Below are 24,997 nucleotides of genomic sequence, written 5' to 3' on the forward strand. Positions count from 1 at the left end.
TTTTAACCTTCTCTCACCTTTCTGCTCAGCTCCTTTGTGCTCCAAACACCGCACCGACGTCGTTTTCGGGTGAAATCAAGGGCGCCGATGAGTTCTTGTAGCAGGAAGAAGAATTTCGGGAGCGGCAGCTTCGTATCGAATTTGAGGGATCACATTCATGAATTTCTTCATGCTTCCTTGGATGAGCACAGAACTTGCTTGAAAGAGACGGTGCGGAAGGTACGATTTTACCCTCACTCTCTCTTGTTTGCATTGCAATGGCAGATTCCTGTTTGTGAATTATTGGGCAATTTGGGAAAAAAATTTGATGTTTGGGTTTTGGTCCAAAGCAGATGTTTGAAAGGGCAAAACTTTACAGAGAAAAGAGTGGCAGCGGACCAAACGAAGGAGAAAAGCCCCTGCCTTTGCAAACCACTACAGATTAGGAAGAATTTGCAAGCTTTTCTATTTTCTGGGTTGCAGAGAAAAAAGAGTACTGTAAGACAAATTTGATATCTTTATCTTTAGCATCTGTATAGGTTCTGTTTGAAACAATAGTTTGACGAATGACATTGAAATGCTAGCGTCAGTTACTCATGCGTTGGAGTTTCATTGATGTAGGTCTCACATTGACTTCATATTTCATTCAATTGCTAGAAATTGTCCATGCGAATGTGAGTGACCGGAGCAAACTTTTTGATGACTCGAATAGTCGTTCGTTGGATGGCATTGAATTTGATTTAACCGGTTATTTACACCCTTGCGATACTAGTGTTTGGTGTGAATCTAATTTATTGTTTTTTTTTTTTTTTGAGCAAAAATTTATTGTATTAAGTTAAGGATTTGGTAGCCACTAGCCAATTATAGTTATATGCTATTTAATGCTTCCTTTCTTTAATTTTTAACCTGAGATTTCTAGCCCCTAATCCCACCCCACCTTGTGCAACTGGGGCTAATGATCATGTGCTAATACATGCTCTCTTTAATTAATGATGATTATAAATAAATAAATAAATAAGCAATTGCATCTGTGGTGATTCTTACTTGTTACATGTGCAAACAAGACAAAGAAAAGTATGCTACATTTAGAAGTTACGGGAAAAAAATAGGAGGGAATGGGAAGGGAGTAGAGATATAGGTTAATTGCTAATTTGCTAGATCCACTTCAAGAGGAAATTGGTGCCGTGTCTACTGCTGGAGGGCGTCTTCCTTTAGAGCTTTAGGGCCTTTAGCCTGTAGAAGGTAAACGGAAGTTATTATACAGGATGCTTATAAATTTTTCTGAATTAAGTGCTTTCTAGTGCTGAAAATTAATTATCATCGGTGCACAGATTTTCTGCCAGTATAGGAACAAATGATATGAGCGAGGGAGAATAGGAACAAATGATATGAGTGAGGGGTAAGGAGTGAGTAGCTGAATAATGTCATTGTCATGTACCCTCATCAAATTGAGAAATAGATATTGGGATTGACATTATATTCATGCTATTACATCATTGGCAGTGAGTTAATAATGCATGTTGATAGTGCAACTCTCCTATGAAGAGTGAGGGCAATGCAAAATGAAGAATGAGAATGTTAGTATCAAATTGTAGCCTGAGAGGTTTATGACCAGAAATTATTATATTTATATTTTGAGTATGGATTTAATACAGAAGTGAGCTTCACTGATTTTGTTGGTTATATATCTCGTGGACATGAATACCTTAAGGTCTGTATATGGTCAATTAAGGACTTACAAGCAGTAATTCTATTCTTCATCTTATCAAGTAATAAGGAGAAAAAAGTGTATTACCTCTTTTCTTCACCACTGATGCTGCTTTCTCTGGCTTTCCTATACTTAGGAAGGGGAACTTTGCCTGACTCAATGCGGTTGATGTCCGCTAGAAGGATCTCATACTGCCTCTTCACTTCCTCCTCAGTCGTCCCTCCAACAACCCTGGCAATATTATGCCAACGATCAGGGGTTTCCCTATCATATGTTGCCAGAGCGATTTCAAATGATTTGTTTTGTTTGGCTGTCCAAGTTGAATTGGAGTGTGGAGAAGAAGGCGTGCTAGGTGCCATTTTTATGAGATATTAGAGCAAGATTAGTAGGGTGGAGCTGGAAGTGACGAGAACCAAGTTTCAGTAGGATATTTAAGAGAGAACGAATTTGGGCGATGAAAGGGATCAAAGAAATTTAAAGAGAAAGCCGGAGGCAGAGAAAACAAATAGTGTAGAAAGTAAAATATGAATAAAGGTAGTATGGTACTCTAAGTCAAGCGATTAGCTAAGATGAGACCAAAGAATTACAGTTCGTACAAATGAGATGATGCAAGTTGGCAAGGATAGCATATTATAAAACTTTATGTGCTTAGAATAAGCAGCAGAAACTAGGAACAGATAGATCTCTAAGGACAGTAATTTGCTTCCCCTTCAAGTTTTTACTTTTTTATGAGTGGAAGTACGATGATCTAATATAAATATTATATAAGCATGTGTGATTTCATAAGTAGAAAGAATCATTAAACATAGTCAAAAGAAGTGAACCCTCTAACTTTTTGAGAATTCTTAGATGTCAGCGTGAAGCCTTTTTTTTATAATTAAAAAATGCAATCCTATATCGAAAACTTGACAGAATAAATTAAAGCTTATATTGAATCATTCTTCTCTTAATCGTATCAAGGTCTTTTGTGATAAAACTCAACATTTGCAGGGATGTGCAGATGGTTAGGTTGGGATAGTATCAGTGTTATTAGTAGTGGGTTGCTTGACTGACTGAAATCTTGAAATTCTTTCCTTAAATTTATATCATTGCAAAACAGTGTTGGTTAAGAGAATTTGGATATACCTGCTTAGTTAATTTCTGATGTCTTAGTTTCCTAGGAAATGAATGTAGAGCTGTAAAATCCAGTTGTGTGTTCCAAACAACTTCTTTCTTGATATTTATTGATACAAAAGAAGCAACTGTTATAAACATGTGTATGTGTGCATCCTTGAAGCATTTGTTTCCAAGACATTTCCACTTCTTAGCTCAAATCTTCCGCATGTTTATGTCATTAAATAACTTCTTCCTGGTTTTCTGGAAGTGGCAGGACCACATTGTGGTTACTTACAAGAATCAAACCACTTCTTTTTCCTAGCTACTATATAAAATTTGATGCACTCTAGTCCTACCTAAACATGTATTCTAGTTTCAGTGGAGAAAGACTTTCGTGCAACAGGGGTACTATTGTAGCGGTAACCCAAGTCAAAAAGGCATTGCCTTGTGGGAATGTTAAAACGCATGGCAGTTCGTGATTGACTTGAATTATGGCATCTCCGTTGCAGGTAAGTTCGATCCTCTTTGTCACTCTACAGCCTAGAATTTGGTTTTTTGATTCACCAATGAGTTTAAAAAAAATGTGGAAGTGGTCCAAAAATGGACACAAATAAAACTTAAGAAAAATGATGTTTCTTTGTCAAGCTGCAGGTTTATAATATATACCATTTGATCAAGTGTGGAACAAATCTTTTAAACCCCATGTGAAGTTTAATCACATTTTGCTAAACTTTTCTTAGCCACCTTCCAAATCGGCGGATTTGGTAAAGGAAGTACTTCCTTTGTGTTTTTAACTTGTTCTTATGGGGTATTTTTATGCTCTTTTGAAGCAAATCGATTAGTTTAATTAGTAAAAGATAATCATGTTTAGAGAAGGTTAATTAAAATTATGTGATATGTCCTTTTGTGCTTATCTTGGGGCAATTCCCCATGAAAGCATCTTTTGGCTTGACTAAACTCTAAACATGTGAAACTGTGTACCCTAGGCGTAGCCCTGAAGGAAACTAAAACCAAAAGTGATGATCTCCTTTGTAATTTACTTTCAGCCTTTCAGGCTTTTTACCAACTAGGAAGATACTTAATGCTTAAGAATTAGTCATTTGATAAGTTCAAACTAAACTCTATGAGAATGCATCAACATTTTCTAGCTCACAAGGAGATTCAAAGGATGAAAAAGTAAGCGGGTCGTTTATCTCGTATCGATTCGCTTTTATTTTCACTCATTCTCATATCTATTCCTTTTTATCCCCTCCATGTGTTGGTAAACGCATGGGAAGTGAAAATTCTAATTACTTTTACGCTCATCTTCTTAAAGGAGAAGGGTTTGTGTTTAAATAACTTTACTTCATACATCCATTTTTACTTCAAACATACCTCTTAATTTTCAGCTGTCAGATTGAATGAATTGAAGAAGATCAATGGCTACAATTAACAAGGGTGTGTGGGAGGTAAAAATTGGTGCGTGAATAGAACTTTCCTTTATAAATTAAGGATAAATTAATAACTGTAAGGCCTACAAATGGTGGATTGCTTCGGTAGATAGAGCGTTTCTCTTCATGTCTGGTTCGAACGCACCTGTCATGGTGTAATTCAGAGTAAAATATTGCTTGTATTAAAAAAAAAGTTATGGCTTTACAGAAGCAAACATAAGAAATACTAGTACCTGGATTGAGTTTGTACTTGTTAACTAATGGATATCATTCAATACATAGCTAGTGTACACAAGAGCCTCCTGGAAGCCTGCAAATTATTCCAAATGCAACATCTTATTGAATCGAAAAATGACGGAGAGATGCGAGGGTATCTGAACTGGGAAGAGCCTCTAGCTTGGGGCAACGACTCATTTCCAGATGCTCAAGACAAGTACAAGACTGAAGCCCGTCAACCGGTAAACGCCTCAAATTTTGAGAGTCATGGATATGCAGCGAGCGAAGAGAAGTACAAGATCGTAGTCCGCTCAGCATGCTTGTGAATCCATGGCACTCTACAATGTTCACACGATGGAGGGATGCGCAACCGTGCAAATATAACTCCTCCTCGTCAAGAAACGTTGTTTGTAGATTCTTTGAACCACGCCAATTCGAAATATGCAACTCGCAGAGGGAAGGTAAGTTGCGAATTGAAAGGGATGTGATCTTTGGACAATTTGCTATTGCCAAATCCTGAAGAGATGTGCAATGTTCAAGACCACTTGGTAGGCTTGATAATTCATCACAACCTTCAATATCCAGTGCAAGGAGGGATGGTGAAATTGGAATGGATGTCAGATTGGGGCAACAACTTATTCTCAACATCTCAAGAGCGGTGCAGTCTTCTAACCCGCTCAGCGAGCTCGACAATGTCTTGCAATCCTCAATCACCAATTCGCGGAGACATGTCTTGCCGCGCGTAACTGGAATCAACTCTAAACAAGGACAATTCCTTACAGTTAGCTTCGCAAGAAGAGGGAGTGTGTCCAGCCCCTTGTGCAATTGCCTCAGCTTTTCACAATTCCTCATAAGCAGTGACTGAAGATTGTGGTTCTCTTCCACCATCCCTGCTGGCAGACAAGTAAGCGCATTGGCGCCATGCATTTCGAGGGAAGTGAGAGTAGTTAGTCGACTGCTTATATTTTCTATTGATGCGACGCTGCCAATACAATCTAACTTCAACTTTTGGAGAGATGGAAAATGAGCAGGAGCATTTCTGAATTCTGTACAAGAAGAGAGTCAACTGCTCGAGGCAGGGAAACACCACTGGCGCTACTTTCTCATCGGTTGGCAATGGCATCACAACAACCGCTTCCTTCCATTCAATCAGAGCTGGACATTCAAGAATGTTTAAGCCTTTCAATGCGGGAAACAAAGCTGCCCCAGTCGTCCTACAACCATAAAATTCAGCTCCCAAAGATTTAAGCTTATGCATCCTGTGAGACTCAACGCTTACAAGATATGGTAAGTGGCCAAGTGCTGGGACTTGTTGGCATTGCCGGCAATTGTCTAGCCGAATCTCTTGTAAATAGAGGGTCAACAAACCACTCATCATCCACGATGCAAATATAGTACCCAGGAAGTGGACGAGCTTCAAGCTTTCTAACTTCGGGTGCGGTTGGAGGCCTACGAGTACATCATTGTAAGCATTTACGTTCCTGAAAGAATACCCCCATTCAAGCGTCAACCTTCGTATGTTTGCTTTCTCCACTGAGTTTGATTTCCTCGCCTCGTCTCCGTCCCTCACATATTCCAAATTTCGAATAGTTAGTTCACCTTTCAATTGGTTTAAGCCACCCAGCTAATCAATTCCATGACTCCTCGCGCTATCCAAAGTAAAGAAACGTAACGTTTGAAGACGAGTCAATCGTCTCATCCCAAACAGAACTTCTAGACCCTCATGGAAATAAACATGTCGCAAGTTGATCAAATTTTCCAGCTCTATTGGAAACATTGAACTCTCGAGATATCACGTCGGAGTCAACATTCTTAAAGTCTGGAGGTTATAGAGCTTGCCAATAGATTTGGAAAGTACCCTGATTTTTGTTCTGAAATGTTGAGATACCTCAAGTATCTTAGCTCACCAATTGAACTGGGCAACTCCTTAAGATCATAACAGAATAGATTTAACACATGTAAAGCCTTGAAGCTTGAGAAGAAGTTACAAAGTTCACCATTTGAAAATAGGGAGCGCACTTTCTCAACATTTCTTTCTGAAAGTCTTTGTTGTATTGAAGGAATATGTGGCTCCTTTAGGAGGTTCAGTTTATCTTCTCGATCAGATTTTGACACTAGTTCTGCAAGATCATGTATGAGATCATGCATCTTGCATCTGATGATAAACCCGTAGCGATCCTTCGTAACATTTTGAAAAAAAGGAGTTCTCTAATAGACTGTTGAAATATTCATTACCTATATCCTCATCTCTCGATTACTTGGAGAGCGGAGCAATCCTTGAGCCATCCACAGTTGGATCAAATCATCCCTTTCAAAGTTGAAATCTTTTTCGAATATGGAGCAATATGCAAAACATTGTTTCAGAGGTGGTGATTTCAGATTATCACAACTCAGCTTCAAAACCGACATGATTCTCTCATCTCCTTCCGGTAATTCGCATATTTTACTTTCTTGAATTGATAACCATTCATGTGCACTTTTTTTAGAACGCATCATGCTTTCCAAAACCTATTTGCACGTGAGTCCGAATTTCAATTAATGAAGATTACAAGAAGGTGCATAAGCAACATATAATTAATGGAGTAGATTCTCTCCCCTCTATTTTTTCCTCCCCTTTCTTCCCCTCATATTTGAACAGTCATGGTTAAGTCACATCAATTATTATATTAATTTTTTATAACAAGAGAAAGACAAAATAAGAGAACATGAGAGGAGTGGATGGAAAAGGATGGGAAGAAGATGGAAGAGAATCATAGTTCATAATTAATAGCAGTAGGAGTAAAAAGTTAATCGAAAGTGAATAATTAATCTGCTTTATCGAAACTATATTTAATTAGTGGTAATATATGGATCAGTGCATACCTTTGCCACTAATGGTACACCAGCACACTTTTGAGCAATCGTTCTTCCAAATTTTTGTAACTCTGAATCTGTTTGAGCATTGCCATCTGAAAATGCTTCACCCTTTAATATGGACCAACAATCATCTGCCGATAGTTGCCCCAAGTCACACCTCAGAAGTGTTTCTGTAATCAGTGCAACGTTTGTATTGCGAGTGGTTACGATCACAACACTGCCGCGAGCAGAATTGAGTTTCGATAAACAACTAATCAAGCTGCTCCATAGTATGTCATTTTCATTCCAAACGTCATCAAGTACTAGAACATATCTCCTCCCTGTCAACTCTTCTTCGAGGCTATTCAACAATGCCTCTTAACTTTCGAGTCTTGTTTTTTTCAAATCAAGGGATTCAAACATTCGGCTTAAAATCGAATTAACTTTTAAGATACACACACCCATATCTTTTTGTCAAAGCATCTGTCGATATCACGCTTGTCGTTGAATATTGATTTAGCCAAAGTTGTCTTTCCGAGGCCTGGCATGCCCACAACTGCCATAACCGAAAGATACTTTTCCTGGTTGTTGGAGTTTGTCAAGGCTGCAATTATACCACACACAACCTCCTCCCTTCCGAAGGTCTTTTCATCAAAATCAAACCGTCAGACGGTTTCCCTGTTCCCCGTACCTGGAGGGGTTGCATCTAATTTTTTTGCAACTAATCCAATGAAAGACGCCTCGCTCTTGAGATCGGCCAAAGATGCGTTGATTTTTTCGATTTTATGGGACTTCTTTTGACGAAATAAGGCAGGGTTGGAAGCAGAGAAGATGTTGAGTAGCTTTTTCTTTGTATCGTTTTGCAGTTCTACTTCACCCCGGAGAATGTCGTAGTTGATTTCTGTTGGAATTTATTAGGTTTATTTAGGAAATTAATTAGAGATTTGTTTTGATTTTGTAGTAGGGTATTTTTGGCATTTACGCATTAGGGTTTCTTAGGTTTATTGCTCTATAAATAGAGCTTGTAATTTAGTTTGAGGAACAAGTTAGTCATAATGTAGTCTCTAGGGTTTTTGTAGCCATCTTGGCATTCTCAGTTTGTTCAATAAAATTCCTATTATTTTGTAACCTTGTTTATTCCGCACTCTGATATTCAACTTGGTATCAAAGCCAGGTTCGATCCTTAGGGTTCAATCCGTTCTTGTTGGTATCAATTTGTTTTGTCGCATTTTGTTTTTGGGTTTACTTTTGGTCTCGTTTAGGCTTCGCTTCCGCTTTGCTCTGTGTCCCTTGTTCTTGGTCACTCTGTTTGGTCTCGTTTAGGCTTTCCCTTCTGCAGTTTGACTTTTCACTAGAGTTGTTCTGTCGGCTGCAATCCCTTTATTTGGCAAAACTTGTTTGCTGCATCATTTGGTTTTGCGATCTGGAGAAGACCCCAGGTCATAAGAAAAGGAAAAAAGTATGGCTGGTTTGAGGCTTAGGCCCACACGGGCAAAGAAAAAATATGGTTTTGAATATGATTTTTTGTTTGTTTGTTCGGAAGTTGGAATTTGCACTGGCATTGGAATCTTGCACTTGCATCGGTGAAATTTCGTATTGAAATTGGCATCGGAAATTGGAATCGGCATCGGCATCGGCATTGGAATCGGCATCGGCATCGGCATTAGAATTTGGAGGCTTGCATCTACATCTGCTTGTTGGCAAACTCATGTCGTGTACCGCCATGAGTTTGACGGGGGTGTTGGAATTTATTAGGTTTATTTAGGAAATTAATTAGAGATTTGTTTTGATTTTGTAGTAGGGTATTTTTGGCATTTACGCATTAGGGTTTCTTAGGTTTATTGCTCTATAAATAGAGCTTGTAATTTAGTTTGAGGAACAAGTTAGTCATAATGTAGTCTCTAGGGTTTTTGTAGCCGTCTTGGCATTCTCAGTTTGTTCAATAAAATTCCTATTATTTTGTAACCTTATTTGTTCCGCACTCTGATATTCAACTTTTCGTCCTAGACATGATCGGCATCTTGAGCTGTGTCCTTAAGCTTGTTCACCCACGCTTCGACTGCCGTACCCTGGCCTTGGAGTGCCTGCTCGGCTGCACCAAGTAAGAATTCTCGCACTGGAAGTAATGATCGACGAAGCTTCGTTAGTTCTCCTTTGAATCCCCAGGCGAGCACGACTTCCTGAGCGGCACGAGAAGCCACCTTAGTTGAATTTACGGGGGATAAATTTAGAGATTATTTTTAACGATTTTCAAGGTAAGAATGATGCCAAATTCAAAATTTATTTTAACTAAAAAGCTATTTTCTTTTTGGAGCTTTTAGATTCAAGTCCAAAAACATAAATTATTTTTAGGAGTAAGTATCTAATTACATGTTTTTATTTCTTTTATACTTATTTTTTATTTTCTAAAAAATTAAAAATCAATTAAATTTTTCTAAAATTATGCATTGCCAACTCCAAAAAATCTAATTAATATTTTATAACAAAAAACTAATATATCTGTAAAATATTCTACCTTAATTCAAGTAACAAATATATGTCTCGAGTTCAAAACCTCTTGTAGAAGCCAAACTTATGGCCAAAGAGGTTGAAATGCCTCTACGAGACTTCCTGGCATCCGAAAAGAGTAGATAGCCGTAGTTTACCATCATTTATTCCTTTAATATATATATGAAAATGCTACTAGTTTTCAAAATTAAAGGTTGAGTTTTCGCCTTTTTGGAACGAAAGCAAAAGCCAGTCCCAGTAGGGGAAAAAAATGTGGCGGAGGAGCTTTAGCAGCAGCAGCAGCACCGGCACCGCCGCTGCTACAACTGCTTTGAAGAACAAGAAATGGGACGCTCTGGTCATTGGAGGCGGCCACAACGGCCTCACAGCAGCCGCATACCTTGCACGCTCCGGCCTATCCGTCGCCGTCCTTGAGCGGCGGCACGTGATTGGCGGCGCCGCCGTTACCGAGGAGCTCGTTCCCGGGTTCAAGTTCTCTCGGTGTAGCTACCTCCAGAGCCTCCTCCGCCCGTCCATCATCAAGTAAAACACATTTGTTCATCTCTTCATTTGTCTATTTGTGCATTTGCATCGTAGAAATGTTTGAATAATTTAATTTTCTACCAAACAATGCCTTACGCCTCCTTCTAACAGAGAATTAGAGCTGCCGCGGCACGGATTGAAGCTGCTGAAGGGGAGTCATTCGTCCTTTACACCCTGTTTGGATGGAAGATATCTTCTTTTGGGACCAAACAAGGACCATAACCACTCTGAGATTTCCAAGTTCTCCAAAAGAGACGCCGATGCTTATCCAAGGTCTATACTTATACTATCTGTATTCCGTATCCTGTATTTTGTGTTTTGTATTCTGCATTTGGTATTCGATTCGCTCTGGTTTGGTATTGAATAAATTGATTGTACAGATATGGGAATCAGCTAGGGAATTTTTGTGAATTTATGGACCCCTTGTTGGATTCAGCTCCCCCTGAATCTTTGCAATGCGAGTCATCTTGCAGTGTTAGTGATCGGTTTAAGAATAAGATGCACAATTCGATGTTTTGGGCTCGGTGTCTGAGACAAGCGGCCGCCTTAGGCCAAAAGGACTTTGTGTAAGAATCATTAATTTTCCTAACAATGTTATAGCTAGAACCAGCATGAATTACTATGGTTATGGAGGTAGGCTAATTGATTTCGGTTTATGATTATGTGATTATTGGGTTTGACAGGGAGTTTACGGACCTTTTGTTATCCCCGGCTTCCAAGGTTTTGAATAACTGGTTTGAGGTGATCAACTCATTTCTACATGAGAGTTATCATTGATGATTCGTCCAAAGTTCATACATTGTGAAGTTTTTGCATATTATTTTGTTGGTCTTCTCTCTTGTTGATTTTGCTGTTTACAGTCAGATGTTCTGAAGGCAACCCTCGCAATGGATTCTGTAATAGGAACTACGGTAAGACTTCTCATGAATGGTGGGAGATTCATCGCTTCAAATTTTTTAGTACTTGTCGTATATACTGGACATTTTGTGTTTTTTTTATTTCTTTTTCTCAAAAGGACTTTCCTACTGTTGTTTAGTCATTTTTCCACACTGTTTCTTATCTAGGGAAGTGTCCATACACCTGGGAGTGGATATGTTCTGCTACATCATGTGATGGGAGAAACTGACGGTGAGCGTGGAATTTGGTCGTAAGTTACTCTATTGCTTGCTTGACATATTTCTGCCCCCTTTTTTTTTTTCCAAAATTAGTTTCACATGATACTTTGATAGAAATTCTTGAGATATTCTTTGTTCTTTTCTTGTCGGCTTTCATTTTCTACTATATCTTTCATTAAACATTTTTGGTTTATCCCTATTTAGACTTGCTCTTAGTATTGGAAACCCAATTTTCCCTATAGGTTTGTTGAAGGTGGGATGGGTTCAGTATCCTTGGCTATCGCTAATGCCGCTAAGGAAGCTGGCGCTCATATTGTAACATGTGCAGAGGTATTTATGTCCAGAAAGGAGCTAGCTTTAGTTTGTGCTTCAGTTCTCAAACTTTTTGCGTTGGACAATTCTTTTATATTGTCTGTCTGTATGACTTTATACATTATGCGGTTGTCTTGTCTATAGCTACCTTTAACTTTTCAATTTTTGTTGGTCAGGTTCAGCAATTGTTGATTAATGACTCTGGCACTGCGGACGGGGTTAGTTTCTTCTTGCTTCCTGAATGAGGTAGTCTTGAAACTTAAATCTAACTTGTTCGATAGTTTTCATGTCTTGTTGTAGGTTTTGCTGACTGATGGCTCACAGGTGCATTCTTCAATTGTTTTATCAAATGCAACCCCTTACAAAACCTTCAAGGTAAAATACTGGGCCTGCATATGTAAATTCAAATATATAGAGAAGACTTGGGCTGTGAGAAATTAGATGGGAAATAACACCTGTGTAAACCTTCAAATTTTTTATAGTAAATGCATTTTTAATCTATAGACTATAGGTTTCCATTATATATGACACAGGAGTTGGTACCAGATAATGCTCTTCCTGATAGTTTCGTCCGTGCAATTAAGTATTCTGATTACAGCTCCGTAAGCTCCTTTTATTACTTCTTTTGCGGGGTCGTTCGTCTTAAATTTTCCATTTATAATCTTCCCCTTAACTTGAGGTTACTTACCTATCTGCAGGGAACTACAAAAATAAATTTAGCGGTTGATAAATTGCCCCAGTTCAAAAGTTGCAAGATGGGTCATCCGGATGCAGGTCCTCAGCATGTGGGCAGCATTCATATTGGTTCTGAGAGGTATGCTTTTATCTCACCATTATCATTTCTTTGATTCCACATGATGTGCTTTCTCATATTGTTTCCGTCTCTATTCTAAAGCATGGAGGAGTTTCAATTAGCCTGGCAAGATGCTGTCAATGGATTGCCATCGAACAGACCAGTTATTGAGATGACAATTCCCTCTGTACTTGACAAAACTATTTCTCCCCCTGGTACATAAAACTTCTTTGCCTTGAACGTGTGTATCATATGTCTCGTTCCTCTAGAAAGCATTCTAGTTCTCATACGACATAATTCAACTCTTTGTAGGCAAGCATGTGATCAACTTGTTTACTCAATATACACCATATAGCCCATCAGATGGCCACTGGGGAGATACTGTTTACAGAGTGAGTTTTTAATTTCTGTGCAAAAAGATGAGGGGGAAACTCTGTAAGATGTCGGAGAAGCGAAATATCTATCTTTTTCTTTCTAGACGAGGCATCAACTCTTTTTGCTTTCTTTTTTGTGGCAACTTTACTTCTGATGGAATACTTTTGTGGGGACACAGAAATCTTGCTCTGGGCCTCTGACTAATTATTTCAAAATGGCATGGTGCCTTTGCAGGAATTGTTCGCACAAAAATGTTTTAGCTTGGTTGATGAATATGCGCCTGGGTTTAGTTCATCAATCATTGGTTACGACATGTTGACTCCGCCAGACCTTGAAAGGGAAATTGGTTTGACAGGTACTTCAAAACTCAAATCTTTGTAGAAATGTAAGCAGAAGGTTCAGCCAAATTTAGTTCACCATAAATGATATTAAGGGTTTTGGCCGGAAATGGCAGCCGTTGAACATCACAATACGGAGATGGGAAGTTTGTCAAACAAGCTTGATCTAACTCAAAATGTAGCGAAAGTGTGAAATGTTAAAATAGACCAAACATTTTCTTCATTCTATGCATAATCGATGAGATGGCTCATCGTCTCAGCATGATTGCAGCACCGAAAAACTCACACCGACTTGTAAATGTTTTTTGACAGGAGGGAATATCTTCCATGGTGCTATGGGATTGGATTCGCTCTTCCTCATGCGACCTGTGAAAGGATGGTATATCTTCTGACATCTGATTTTACCTGTGACAAAATCTTTCCTGCTATAGCGAATCAGCGATGCCTTATGTTGACTAGTGTGAAAAGTCTATATCTGTTTATGTTAATTTGGCATACACGATCCAGGTCAAATTACAGAACGCCGCTGAAAGGGCTGTATTTGTGCGGGAGCGGAACCCACCCAGGGGGCGGTGTGATGGGTGCACCCGGGCGAAATGCTGCACGCGTAGTTCTTGTAGATGTGAACAAGCCATTAAAATGATTACTAATCTGACTGGTTTCAATTTGTAGCGGGTGTGCTCCGAAATTTCCAGGCATACGTCGTCGTGTTTGCATCTTGTATCTTCATCCAGCATAGAAAGCGAACAATATGAGACTGCATTATACCTGTTCGTGTAAATTATCTTTTGATCCCTCAAAATTCTTTGGTTTTCCTGCTAATCATGTTGACAAGAAATAGTAGTTTGAAATAATGGAGCCGAGAAAACCGAGCGCACAACCATACTAAACCGACGCTCCGTTTTGGTGGCATATGCTGCCTCCTTGGACTGTACAAGGTGTCTCCAAGGCTCGAAACCGAAAAACATACATGCTCAACAGCTCAAGAAAACAGAATATATATATATATAACATCGATAACTCAAGCTTGTCACGCGTTTCTTTTTCCTTTTTCCATCAAGCATCCAAATATTCACAAACATCGCACTAATATTGCAAGAGCTCTGCAGTGATTCCTATCAAAGAAACTTGGAGGATCGGTGTGTAATCAAAAGACAGACATTATAACGAATCATTCTAAACTGCAAAGTGCAAACTATCGACTCTGCCAGGCGGAAACAGATTTTGGGACCAGTGAGATGGCATTTGAGGCAGATTCTAACCTGCACCAAAAGTTAAGAGAATCTGTTAACTTTTCAGATGAAAATAAGGAAGCGGACATTCAAAATAGTCAGCAAAAGAATATTGACAGATACGAGGGGAGAGGGAGAGCACCTTGAGATTTCTTCAACGGCCTTCATAACTTCAGTAGAACTTGTTTCCAGCACTTGACCTCCAAAAATGATCTCATCCAATACGGTATGCATCTGTGAAAGAAGAAGAAGATAGTTACCATAAACATATATTGACATTTGGTTTACATAAATGATCATTTTTCAGTAATGACGACATATTAATCATATATCAACGACACAACGATGACTTAATGACAATACATCGATGATATAATAACGACATAGTAAACACTCATCACTTATGCAACAAAATGTCAAAATATGTTTATTGTGGCTAATTGCCCAAAAAATAATTGAAGCACAGTTTGAGGGAAATGGTTTCACGAATCAAAGACCACAAACATTTTGATTCAGCTACATCTCCTAAACAATAATGAAGTAATCTAACACCCACTCTTTTACTCGAAGTATCAAAGTACATGCAACAAATCACAAGTAAACAATAGTCACGCCAAAACAAAGGGAGTAATTTACCTTGCTGTAATTGAGGACCACATCAAGCTCGCATACATTTTTGAAGCATTTGTCCAATGTTTCCACAAAAACTGAAATAATGAGAATCGAAGTAAGCAAATCATTCAATCAAAGCAACCCGTAGCACAAGAAAGCACAAGTATTAACTTTGAGAAATAAGCTAATCATTGCCATGTTCGGTTTTAATATAGGGAGGTGATGACTTAGTCTATTGTTCAAGTCAGGACCATATACACAGTAATCCCCATTTCTCATCGAGTCGCGACAAATTAACTGTAACCATAAGGTTTCTGCAAGCAAATTCTCTCCTATTTCACACATTGCATTTCCAATTAGCAATAAACATCTCGAAATTCCAATTTCCAAAACTAAAAAGCTTTCCCAATGCATTCGGATTTCAACTAAAATTGCAAGCAATCAATTTGAGAATTCTCTACTAGCCAAAGGTGTGGTAACTTGTAAATTCGAAACTTTGCAATTCAGTAGCAGCTCCATAAATAGGGATAACGCTAGGTACCTTGAATGAGGTCGAGCATGGCAAGCTCGTTTTCAGAACTATCGAATACAAAGACGAAGTACAAAGTTGCAAAGTGCTTGTACACAAGGCGAGTATCCTGCACAAGAACAAAAAATGATTCATACACAATTTGAGTAATCATTGAGAAAGGAGTAGGAAGAAACGGAGACATAAAAATTAGGAAGAATTTGAGGGAAGATCAGCAAAATACCGCGCCGAAAATAGACTCGGCGTCCACGAAATTGCTCACATTCTCAGCTCTACTGGATAACACTGCAGAAGAGGAAACCAAACATGAAACCCTAATTTGAATATAAAGATCACAACAAATTGAGTGTCAAGCTAACATCCACATGATTTATGCAGTAAATGAAGCATAAATCACAGTAGACCCAGAGAGAGAACCTCCATAGACGCTGCGTATAAGCTCCTGTTGCTTCTCCACAGGCTGACCTTAAACACTGTAAAGTCAGCCATTTTTATACAACGATCGTAATAATAAATAAATAAATTTTTACAGAAAAAAATAAATAAATATTGAAAATTGGAAGGAGCAGGTGACCTGAAATTCGTAGAACTTGGCAAGGCGAGGCTTCCCCTGCGTGTTTATCACCATCACCGATCGTATCATCTTTTCCAGAAATAATAAGCAAAAAAACGTTTCTTTCTTTTTTTTAGTGAATTTCCACACTACAAAAAATGAGATTTGATTTGAGATCCATGTTGGTCCCGTCCCTTGTAATTATGTAAATATGTAGGGGCCTACTCGTAAATTCGTATGCGGGAACGCATAGCAGGAGATCCAAATCCGCGCAACTAGGTGGTTTAAAAAGTATAAATATCAAATAGTGCGCCAAACAAGCCCTACACCACCCTAGTCCAATTGAAGTCAAACCGCAACCAGAATCGTCGGCGGCGCATCAATGGCGGATCAAGAAGGTGGTGATTCTGAAGACGATGCAATACTGATCCCCGAGACCGCAACGCTCCTTCCATCGACTCAACATTGCCTCCACTCCATCAACTCAGTCGTCTTTATCCGGGAGCTCCGGTCTCAAGGCCTCTCTTTCCAGCTGTGGCCGGCCGCCACCACGCTCCTCACTCTCCTCGACGGCTACCACGGCGACCCTAGCACCAGTCCCCTGGGACCCACACTCTCGGCCTTGGACATGCGGAAGCGCCCTCTCAAAATCCTCGAGCTCGGCTCCGGAACCGGCCTCGTCGGAATCGCCGCCGCAGCCACGCTCGGGGCTACCGTCACGGTCACTGACCTCCAACACGTCATCCCTAACCTTTTATTCAACGTGGAAGCGAACGTCTCCGTATTGGAAGCCAACGGCGGCATTGTCCACGTGGCGGCGCTGGGGTGGGGGGAAGCGGCGGACGTGGAGGTGATTGGGCGGGAATTTGATCTTATTCTGGCGTCGGATGTAGTGTATCACGATCATCTCTACGAGCCGTTGCTCAAAACGTTGCGTTTGCTGATATTAGGTGAGGCGGAGGAGAATGAGGAGGGAAAGGTTTTCGTGATGGCCCACCTGAGGCGGTGGAAGAAGGAGTCGGCTTTCTTCAAGAAGGCCAGGAAGGTTTTTGAGGTGGAGGTCTTGCACGTGGACCCCCCGTGCCATGGCTCCAGGGTTGGAGTTACTGTTTTCCGTTTTACCGCGAAGAAGTCGGGTCGGAAAATGTTGAATTCTACCGGCAATACCAATGTCACGGCCTAACCATCAAATTCCATCTTAGTTATTCTTGCGTTTTTGCACTTTTTAAATTCTAAACGAGTCTAAATTACAGGAGTTGAATTGGAATTCAACCTCATATGCAAAGTGACGGAAACCTGACGTCACTAAATTACAGGAGAGAAACTGAATTCAACATCGGATGCAAAGTAACGGAAACACTGACGTTATTAAATTATGGGAGAGAAACTAGAATTCAACCTCGGATGCAAATTGATGAAACACTGACGTTACTAACTGGCGTAACTCATTTTTGCTTGGGTTTATATTCTCAGTTGCCACAGAAAGCTATAAATAACCAACAAAGAAAGCTCACAACTTCACTCTCACACAATCTACCATGAACCTCTGCCGAACATCGCGCACGGTGGCCACTTAAGCAAAACTAGCGAAACCCAGAATGCTTGGAGTGCCCGGCAAAGTGCAGAGTTAAACCACCGCCTTAAAGCTGAGACTTGTGCATGAATTTCAGCATCTGCTAACCGAAAGTTGAGGAAAGCGTTTCTCTTAGCCACATATGAATGCTTGATTTTCATCGCTTCCATAGCGGCGATCCTCTGCCCACGGTTTTCATACTTTGCGAGTCTCTAAAGCACACAAAGTGCACTAGTGTTTTCCCGTTTGGATACACGGCAAAGACACTTGTTCCTATTTTCTTCCTGCAAAGGGAGCACATGCTATCACTGGTGATCTTCACCACCCCTTTCCTTTGTTCATAGAGTTCATCTTTAACCTGTTTCAGATGATCATTTATTTATTAGTTCAGGTGAACCACGTTTAAAATCGTTGACATAAATAACTCGTTGGGGAATCTCAACCTCATCAAAGAGCAATTTAAATGAGCACTTTAAGATGGGACTAAACAAACGAAAGGACATGCGCAAAGGAGAAAAGGAGACTAAAGTAGAACACAGAACTAGGAGTTCAGTATCATCTGCAACAAGATCAAGCCTAAGATACCTACTCACTGCCGAACAAGATTCCAAGCACGATATATTCATACCTGCAGGTTCTCACTTTGCCTCAAACTCTTGATCACCGAAAGGTTCCTGTACGCTTCACTGGATTTTCTCAACAGAGGTCCCATAAATGGAAGCAAGTGCTGCAGATCAACATAGACAAGCATGAACAAACCAGATTAAAGAGACATCGACACCAATGCGTTAATCGAATATTTAAAAAACAGAATTCAAATATTCATTTCCTCAAACTCTTGATCACTATTTGCAAACACATTGCGTTGTGGTTGATAAAATCATATTCTATGAGAATTAATATGATGAATACCTGTAGCTTAGTTTCCCTTGGCAAAAGTTTAAGTGCCTGAGCTCCATTAATTCTGTCCCACCTTCGGCTCAACAAATCGAGGACCTCATCAAGCATGATTGTTGACCCTCCTTCCTCGCTATATTCCTCTGCATCTCCATCACTCCTGCTACTGTCAGTGCTACTTTGACTGACTCTTATGTCAGGTGCCACCTCTATTGCAGCAATTTTTTTAGCACCACGACCTCCTTTACTTTTAACTGTATTTGCAGAACCAACCTTTGGTGTACCGATATTCTGAGGTGATACTAAATTTGTAATTCGCTTCTCAAAGTTCTTGGTTGTTTTCCTCGGATTAAGATAAATTTGTAATAGAGTTAGGTATATATTGCCGGAAGATCTTGAAGATGGTTGATGAACTAAGGACTCGTACATGCGATCACAATAGGACAGTGCCAGCTCAGGAACATGAAGCTACAAAAGTCAGGAACTTAATCAACTCAAACAGGATTCATATAATATACATACGTATTCTTTCTAGGATGTGAACATATAGAAAATACCTTATGAACATAGAGAGATAAGGCAAGCTCATGTTGGTTCATTTTTCCCAACAAAATTGCACGCTCTTCGTATAAAGCATCCGCTGGAAGACGTTTCAACAAAACCTCCGGACTATATCCTGAGATACTCTCTAAAGCAGACAATAATTTCTTTCTTGTTGAGGAGTAAGTTTGCTCATCCCATTTCTGCTGAGCGCTTAAATCTGCATACCAATCAAGTACTTCTGATAGATAGATATGTACCTGCCATGCAGTTTTGACTGGTAAATACCAGCATACTACTTGCATCACCAATTTACAGAAATTACAACAGAGTAGCTGAAATTGGCAACAGATATTTTGTTTCTGACAACTCTACCTTTTTAGCTTCTTGGCGAATCCAAATGACCCTTAATCCCAACTTATAATTGGTCTTACCATTTACATTTTGTAGATTATATTTGTGCACCATGCGTACATCTTACCATTTCATTTTGCAGATTTCCGGAGACCCCGTTTTCATCCATTGCAAGCATAAGCTCTAAGTATGTGGCCTGCAAGTTTGGAGCATGCTGCTTCAAGTAAGAGTTGACCAGGTCTGCTGGAATATTCCCATTCAGAAAGAGCTGAATTGTTTGTGTTGGACAACTTTCAAGAACAAGCATTGAATACTCCAGGACAAGCATGGGATCAGTCCCACACAGAGGCTGCACATAAGAAAACCGGTCATATCTATTTACGTATTTCACGTATATTTTGGTTCCTAATCCTAATAAAACAAGTAATCTGATCAGATAACCAAGTTCCTAAAACAATACATTTTCCAAAAAAAATAAAAAATTATGCTGGATGCTAAGAAATAAAACTCCATCCGTTGTATGAAACATTAAAATATAGTTCTATACTTCTGAAATAAACCCTACATCACAATTCTCAGTTCTATATTCCAAAGTATATGGAAAAACATCTGATGATAGTAATGCTGAAAAAAATTGTAGTGTCCAGTGATATGAAAAATTTTAAATGGTCCGGCAACTTATGGTTGACTTAGCATTCATAATATACACCACGGATTTCTGTAATGCTACCATCTGGTTCCAGAGTCCAAATTCCAGTTATTGATGAATGTAAATCTTTCAAATCAATAACATACTCCAATTTCTAGAATATGACTAGCATATTCAAGATCAAAGTCATCAAACAGATTGAGAAAACCTACCTTGAGATATTCAACAATTGACTCAGGCTTTAACTTTTGGATCAGTTCAGTTTGCACTTGGTTAGATTTAGAATCTTCTACCAATTGATGCAAAAGTTTTAGAGCTTCATGGTGCATTGAATTGCACCTGTAAAGTTCTAACAAAGCAGCGTAATGATTATTTTTCTGGAGTATCTCCTCGCATATTTTTACTTCACAGTAGTTAAGACCTTTCAGTAATTCCAAAGCCACTGAAGCCTGTCCAGTAAGAAGTAGAGCTTGGAGTAGTACTGTATCCAGGATTGCAGCCATCTCCCTAGCACCAGAGGTAATTGGAACACTGCCGCGCCCCTTACGTACCAAAGACAATGTGAGTTTGTTGATATCACAATTTAAATAAAAGATAGTGACCATATCAATATACAAAGAGAAATTCAAGTTGTGAAGATTCAGACGGGGAATGTACACACACAAGGTCATAAATATTGATCAACTGAGAAAAACTAACTGCTGACATTTGAGTTATGCATGTTTGCCAAAGGCTAATATAATCTAATATAAGGCTAATCTAATCTAATATAAAAATGCATGGTTCCTTTTGATAACCATGTGCTTCATGCGTAACCAAGCTAACTTTATGTAAGTAACCAACACATAGCTTTTTGTATTAAAAAGCATAAAGGAACAGGGTGGTAAAAACATAAATCTTTTGCTCACCAAAAAAGAAAAAGAAAGAACCATTTCTTAGTTTGCAACCAAAAATGTCACAATATCTGAGTTCAGACAAACAAAATCTGGCATGCTGCATTTGGTGACACAAAATTCTGATCACATGTTCATAACCCATATGAAATTTGTGTATCAATACCAGATAAAATATTGAAATCACATATAAAACAAATATAACTAGTTTACCTTGTTTGATTTCTTAAACCTAGATTCATAGGAGACAAAATTGTCTCCAACAGCATCTAAAACAACCTCTTCAGTTCCCTCAGCAGTGGCCTTTTCAATTATGCCATATCTTTTTTTCTGTAAGAACTTTATGAGAGCCATGAGAGTGTTATGGCTCATTTTTTTGGACTCGAGTGCTGCACTCTCCTCAGATTCCAGTACAGACGGAAGAGAGTGTTCCATATCATCTGATAAACCAGACGAACCTCTTGAGAGGTATGATGAATCCCCAGAAATATCCATTAGCTTCTCTGGCACAGCAACCATAGTTGTCTTCGGAAGAACAATAGATGGATACAAAGAAAGAACATAGGTTATGTCTACTTGAGATGCTAAAAAGTGCTCCATGGCGTCTTCATAGGCCCCATTATCAAAAAGATGATGAGCATATCTGTAAACAATAACAAAAAAATCCTTTAACATATAACAAGAAAAGGCATTAAACTAGCATGATTTATATGCATCAGCAAGTGATGAATTCTTTAAATCCACTGACTGATTCGCACAATTAATGCGCTTTTAGTATGCTTTGTAAACTTAAGGTGAAAGTTTACCAAGCATACTAAAAACGTTGTAATTGTGCGAACCAGTCAGTGGATTTAAAGAATTCATCACTTGCTGATGCATATAAATCAAACTTAAGCATTACATTGGCATCCTTACACATGTAAAATATAATACAAAGACATAAATATATTGCAAATTTGGCCCCAATACAATACATCAGTTTATTCACATAAGCAGAAAGTATTCACCTCATATGAATTGAGGCCTCCTTTGCAGCTCTAAGACTTGCTTCTTCTGGAGGAAGCATCTTACACAATGCCAACGCTTCATCAAAATCACCAGATGCTGTTAATTGTACAATCTGCAACGAAAACACACAATTCACACCTCCTTACCAAAGAAGATGGTGCATCTACAATATAAGCTGTAGTCAGTACAGCAAGAGCATCAGGAATACCTGGGCACCAAGAGGAACAGGGAAGAGACCATAAACAGCATTCTCTAATGCAACAATTACAGCATTATTGCTCTGTAGAATACGACGAGCATTTCTAAGAACAACCGTCTGTATCAATGGATAGGGATCCCGGAGCGACCGAACCTGCAAAAGGCACATCTTCCCTGTGTCTTGCAAAAATTTTAAAAGCAGAAATAAGTACTTCTTTCTTTAGGCATATGAAGCCCAACGTACCTCAACATATCTTGGTAATAGAGCAATTGCATATGGCTTCTGAATAACAACAACATTCGGGGGATCCGACCAACAAACCCTGCCTTCTTGACAAAGCTTCCCGTTTTGGTCCACAAAAACCCCGATGTTATCCTAAAACACGAGAACACGCTTATCACTAATCAGTATTGCTTTTAGGAACCCTTCTACTATACATCAATGTACATACAGCCTTAAAATTCAGCAATGTATGCCATACATTGATGTTCTCTAAATTTTTTGCGTTTTTATTCCAAAACACAAACCAAATGGGACACACGGCAAAAGCAAGTACCTTTCCGAGAAGAAGCTCTCCGGAAGGAAAAGAAACCACCAGCGGCGGTGCTATTCTCCCCGAAGGAAACACCTCAGACAATGCACCATTTGTAGAATTCAGTATCATATACTCTCTTCTAATCCCTACGCATATATTTTCTCCACACCATGACATCGACTTCACCACATCCGGGACCCCAAATTCCTTCACTTCCACAAACCCTCGTCCACCTAAACACATTCAATTCCCAAATCATTTCAAAATTCGAGCATTTTCAACTTAAATTCCTAAACACAAAAATAATAAGAATTAAAATTCATGTGAATACCGTCGTGCCGGAAAATACAGACCCGCTTCTGCCTCGCGAAGCAGAGGAATCCTCTGCGGTCGTCCCACGAGTAGACATTGGCGCCCTTCGCCTTCGTGATCACGGCGATGGTGCCCAGGTTCGGGAGGCCGTGAAACGCAATCGACTCCGAGAGGGAAAGTAGGAGCTCTCGGGATTCCAGGACCTCCATTGAAACCAAGGGCTTCTTTGAGAAACCGGCGACGTTCCTCTCAAGCGCGTACGGTTCCTTCTGGAGCTTGTGCGCGTGGTAATCAGACGGCGGAGAGCGGTCGGAGCCGGAGGAGTCCGGAGCATAGATTTTGAGAGATCCATCGGAGCAGCCGAGGAGGAGCTTCGGACCGTAGGATTCGATGGCTTCGATCTTCGTCGGGCAGTCACCGATGAGCTCGAAGGAATCATAGGCACTGTGTACCATGTCGTCGTTGTCCTTTGATCGGAATATTATGTTGGCTGGGAATGGTTATAGTGCTAGTGAGTCGTACGACGCCGTTTCAGTTGTCTACACTATGACAACTAACTTTTAAACGCAGCCCAGTGAAAACTACACATACGTACCAAAATAACAGAATATAGCGATTTCAATTCCGTCCTAAAATATTTAGAACATTTCAAATAACTACGTCTCATTGACATAAAAAACAAACATGAACACATATTTTATGGACCTCTAAATTTTCACTGTCAGTCATTTTATCTAAGCTAAATTTTTAATTTGTAAATAATTATGCACATTATCACTTAACGCTAGTGATTTAATTTTTTAAATCTTAAGTAGTTATTTAAAATATTTTAGAAAAATAAGAATTTATTTACAATTTCTAATAAAAATTAAATATTTATCTGTACTTAACCCCAATATTTAGTTTAGATTTTTTTTTCTCAAATACATTTCTAACACCACATCTCCCATAAAAATAAAAATAAAAAAGAATTTTGAACACCAAGTTTATTGTTTTAGTTGGTTATGCTTAACCGTCTCAGACAAGTGTAAGAGGGAATCGGCTTTGAAAAAAAAAATTAAATTAATTGCTTTCTAATCCATCATCTATGGACGTGATTTCCACCCAACTGGATATTACTTGGGTTTACCAAAGTTAGTAATCAAAGGCCAGGGGAGTTAGCTCAGTTAGTAAGGTCTTTGCTTTGTATGCCGCCGTAACTAAGTTTGAGTTATGCTGCTAGCAATTCTCATTGGTACACAATCTATAAATTCTTATGTAAACTCGTATTGCTGGCAACTGGCAATTAGGTGTCACGCATAAGTTCTTCAGACTCGAGGTTGTGAGTATGTGCCCTAGCTCTAGTGGTGAGAGTAATCAATCTCCCTATAAACTTTATGTTACCCAAAAAAAAACAGTTAGTAATCAAAGATACTTCAAATAGGGACTGGGTGAAAATAGCAAAATAAAAGTGGGGAAAATGTAAAAGGATCGTAATCAAAGATATTAGCATGTGCATGGAAGAAAACAAAGTTTAAAAATACTTCCAATAAAAAAAGGGATTGTGTGAGAATAGCAGAATAAATGTGGGGAAAAAAAAAACAAAAAATAGACAAAAAAGTGGTCCCGGCGGGGCTCGAACCCGCGACCTTCGGCTCATAAGACCAATGCTCTAACCAACTGAGCTACGGGACCATGATGTTAACTTTTTACACAATATTATTAATGTACGTTTTCTTTTGTTCTGGTCCTTCTTCCCACCTATGGTAAATTACCAGTAAACGTCAATTACCAGAAATTTCTAAACGAACAATGCATTAAAAATTAAAGAAAAACTAATGAAAAGTTAAAAAAAAATTAATTTTAATGAAAAATGACAAATAAAGGTGTAGTGAATAGTATCAAG

The 24,997-nt window shown here is 39.1% G+C and overlaps 5 protein-coding genes, 2 long non-coding RNA genes and 1 other non-coding gene across 9 annotated transcripts; 4 read left to right on the plus strand and 4 right to left on the minus strand.

Annotated features, from left to right (window-relative positions):
* LOC108171180 (uncharacterized) lies at nt 1–652 on the plus strand. The gene is made up of 3 exons (XR_001787621.3): nt 1–219; nt 333–477; nt 601–652. It is a non-coding gene; the product is annotated as an uncharacterized lncRNA (long non-coding RNA).
* A 1,806-nt stretch (nt 653–2,458) lies between these two features.
* Nucleotides 2,459–4,509, plus strand: LOC139192286 (uncharacterized). Its single transcript, XR_011576334.1, has 2 exons — nt 2,459–3,291; nt 4,171–4,509. It is a non-coding gene; the product is annotated as an uncharacterized lncRNA (long non-coding RNA).
* Nucleotides 4,510–4,548: 39 nt separating this feature from the next.
* LOC139191775 (uncharacterized) lies at nt 4,549–5,355 on the minus strand. The gene has a single exon (XM_070812791.1). It carries the CDS (start codon nt 5,353–5,355, stop codon nt 4,549–4,551), a length of 807 nt encoding a protein of 268 aa, XP_070668892.1.
* Nucleotides 5,356–9,937: 4,582 nt separating this feature from the next.
* Nucleotides 9,938–14,048, plus strand: LOC103401156 (uncharacterized). Of its 2 annotated transcripts, XM_029094531.2 has the most exons (16): nt 9,938–10,293; nt 10,405–10,566; nt 10,674–10,859; nt 10,977–11,034; nt 11,154–11,204; nt 11,358–11,440; nt 11,651–11,738; nt 11,897–11,938; nt 12,021–12,095; nt 12,254–12,322; nt 12,419–12,534; nt 12,616–12,728; nt 12,826–12,905; nt 13,123–13,243; nt 13,539–13,605; nt 13,734–14,048. In XM_029094531.2, the coding sequence occupies exons 1-16, from the start codon at nt 10,022–10,024 to the stop codon at nt 13,867–13,869; spliced, it is 1,719 nt and encodes a 572-aa protein (XP_028950364.2). In that variant the 5' UTR covers nt 9,938–10,021; the 3' UTR covers nt 13,870–14,048. The 2 variants fall into 2 exon arrangements, with proteins under 2 accessions (XP_028950364.2, XP_028950365.2); XM_029094532.2 differs by lacking the exon at nt 12,254–12,322.
* A 160-nt stretch (nt 14,049–14,208) lies between these two features.
* LOC114821612 (AP-3 complex subunit sigma-like) lies at nt 14,209–16,428 on the minus strand. Its single transcript, XM_029094533.2, has 7 exons — nt 16,174–16,428; nt 16,017–16,059; nt 15,823–15,884; nt 15,612–15,708; nt 15,095–15,165; nt 14,601–14,692; nt 14,209–14,488 (listed from the first exon to the last, which is right to left on the minus strand). Exons 1-7 carry the CDS (start codon nt 16,240–16,242, stop codon nt 14,422–14,424), a joined length of 501 nt encoding a protein of 166 aa, XP_028950366.2. The 5' UTR covers nt 16,243–16,428; the 3' UTR covers nt 14,209–14,421.
* A 106-nt stretch (nt 16,429–16,534) lies between these two features.
* LOC103401157 (uncharacterized) lies at nt 16,535–17,361 on the plus strand. Its single transcript, XM_008339869.4, has one exon. The coding sequence runs from the start codon at nt 16,535–16,537 to the stop codon at nt 17,333–17,335; it is 801 nt and encodes a 266-aa protein (XP_008338091.3). The 3' UTR covers nt 17,336–17,361.
* A 139-nt stretch (nt 17,362–17,500) lies between these two features.
* Nucleotides 17,501–23,756, minus strand: LOC103401199 (vacuolar sorting protein 39). Its single transcript, XM_029094530.2, has 12 exons — nt 23,132–23,756; nt 22,822–23,033; nt 22,509–22,640; nt 22,275–22,418; nt 22,066–22,178; nt 21,272–21,701; nt 20,378–20,707; nt 19,644–19,865; nt 19,180–19,422; nt 18,638–19,090; nt 18,354–18,452; nt 17,501–18,083 (listed from the first exon to the last, which is right to left on the minus strand). The coding sequence occupies exons 1-12, from the start codon at nt 23,565–23,567 to the stop codon at nt 17,883–17,885; spliced, it is 3,015 nt and encodes a 1,004-aa protein (XP_028950363.2). The 5' UTR covers nt 23,568–23,756; the 3' UTR covers nt 17,501–17,882.
* Nucleotides 23,757–24,712: 956 nt separating this feature from the next.
* TRNAI-UAU (transfer RNA isoleucine (anticodon UAU)) lies at nt 24,713–24,786 on the minus strand. Its single transcript has one exon. It is a non-coding gene; the product is annotated as a tRNA-Ile (tRNA).
* Nucleotides 24,787–24,997: the final 211 nt, after the last annotated feature.

This window comes from Malus domestica, chromosome 15 (genome assembly GCF_042453785.1).
Source record: "Malus domestica chromosome 15, GDT2T_hap1".
Classification (NCBI taxonomy): Eukaryota; Viridiplantae; Streptophyta; class Magnoliopsida; order Rosales; family Rosaceae; genus Malus; species Malus domestica.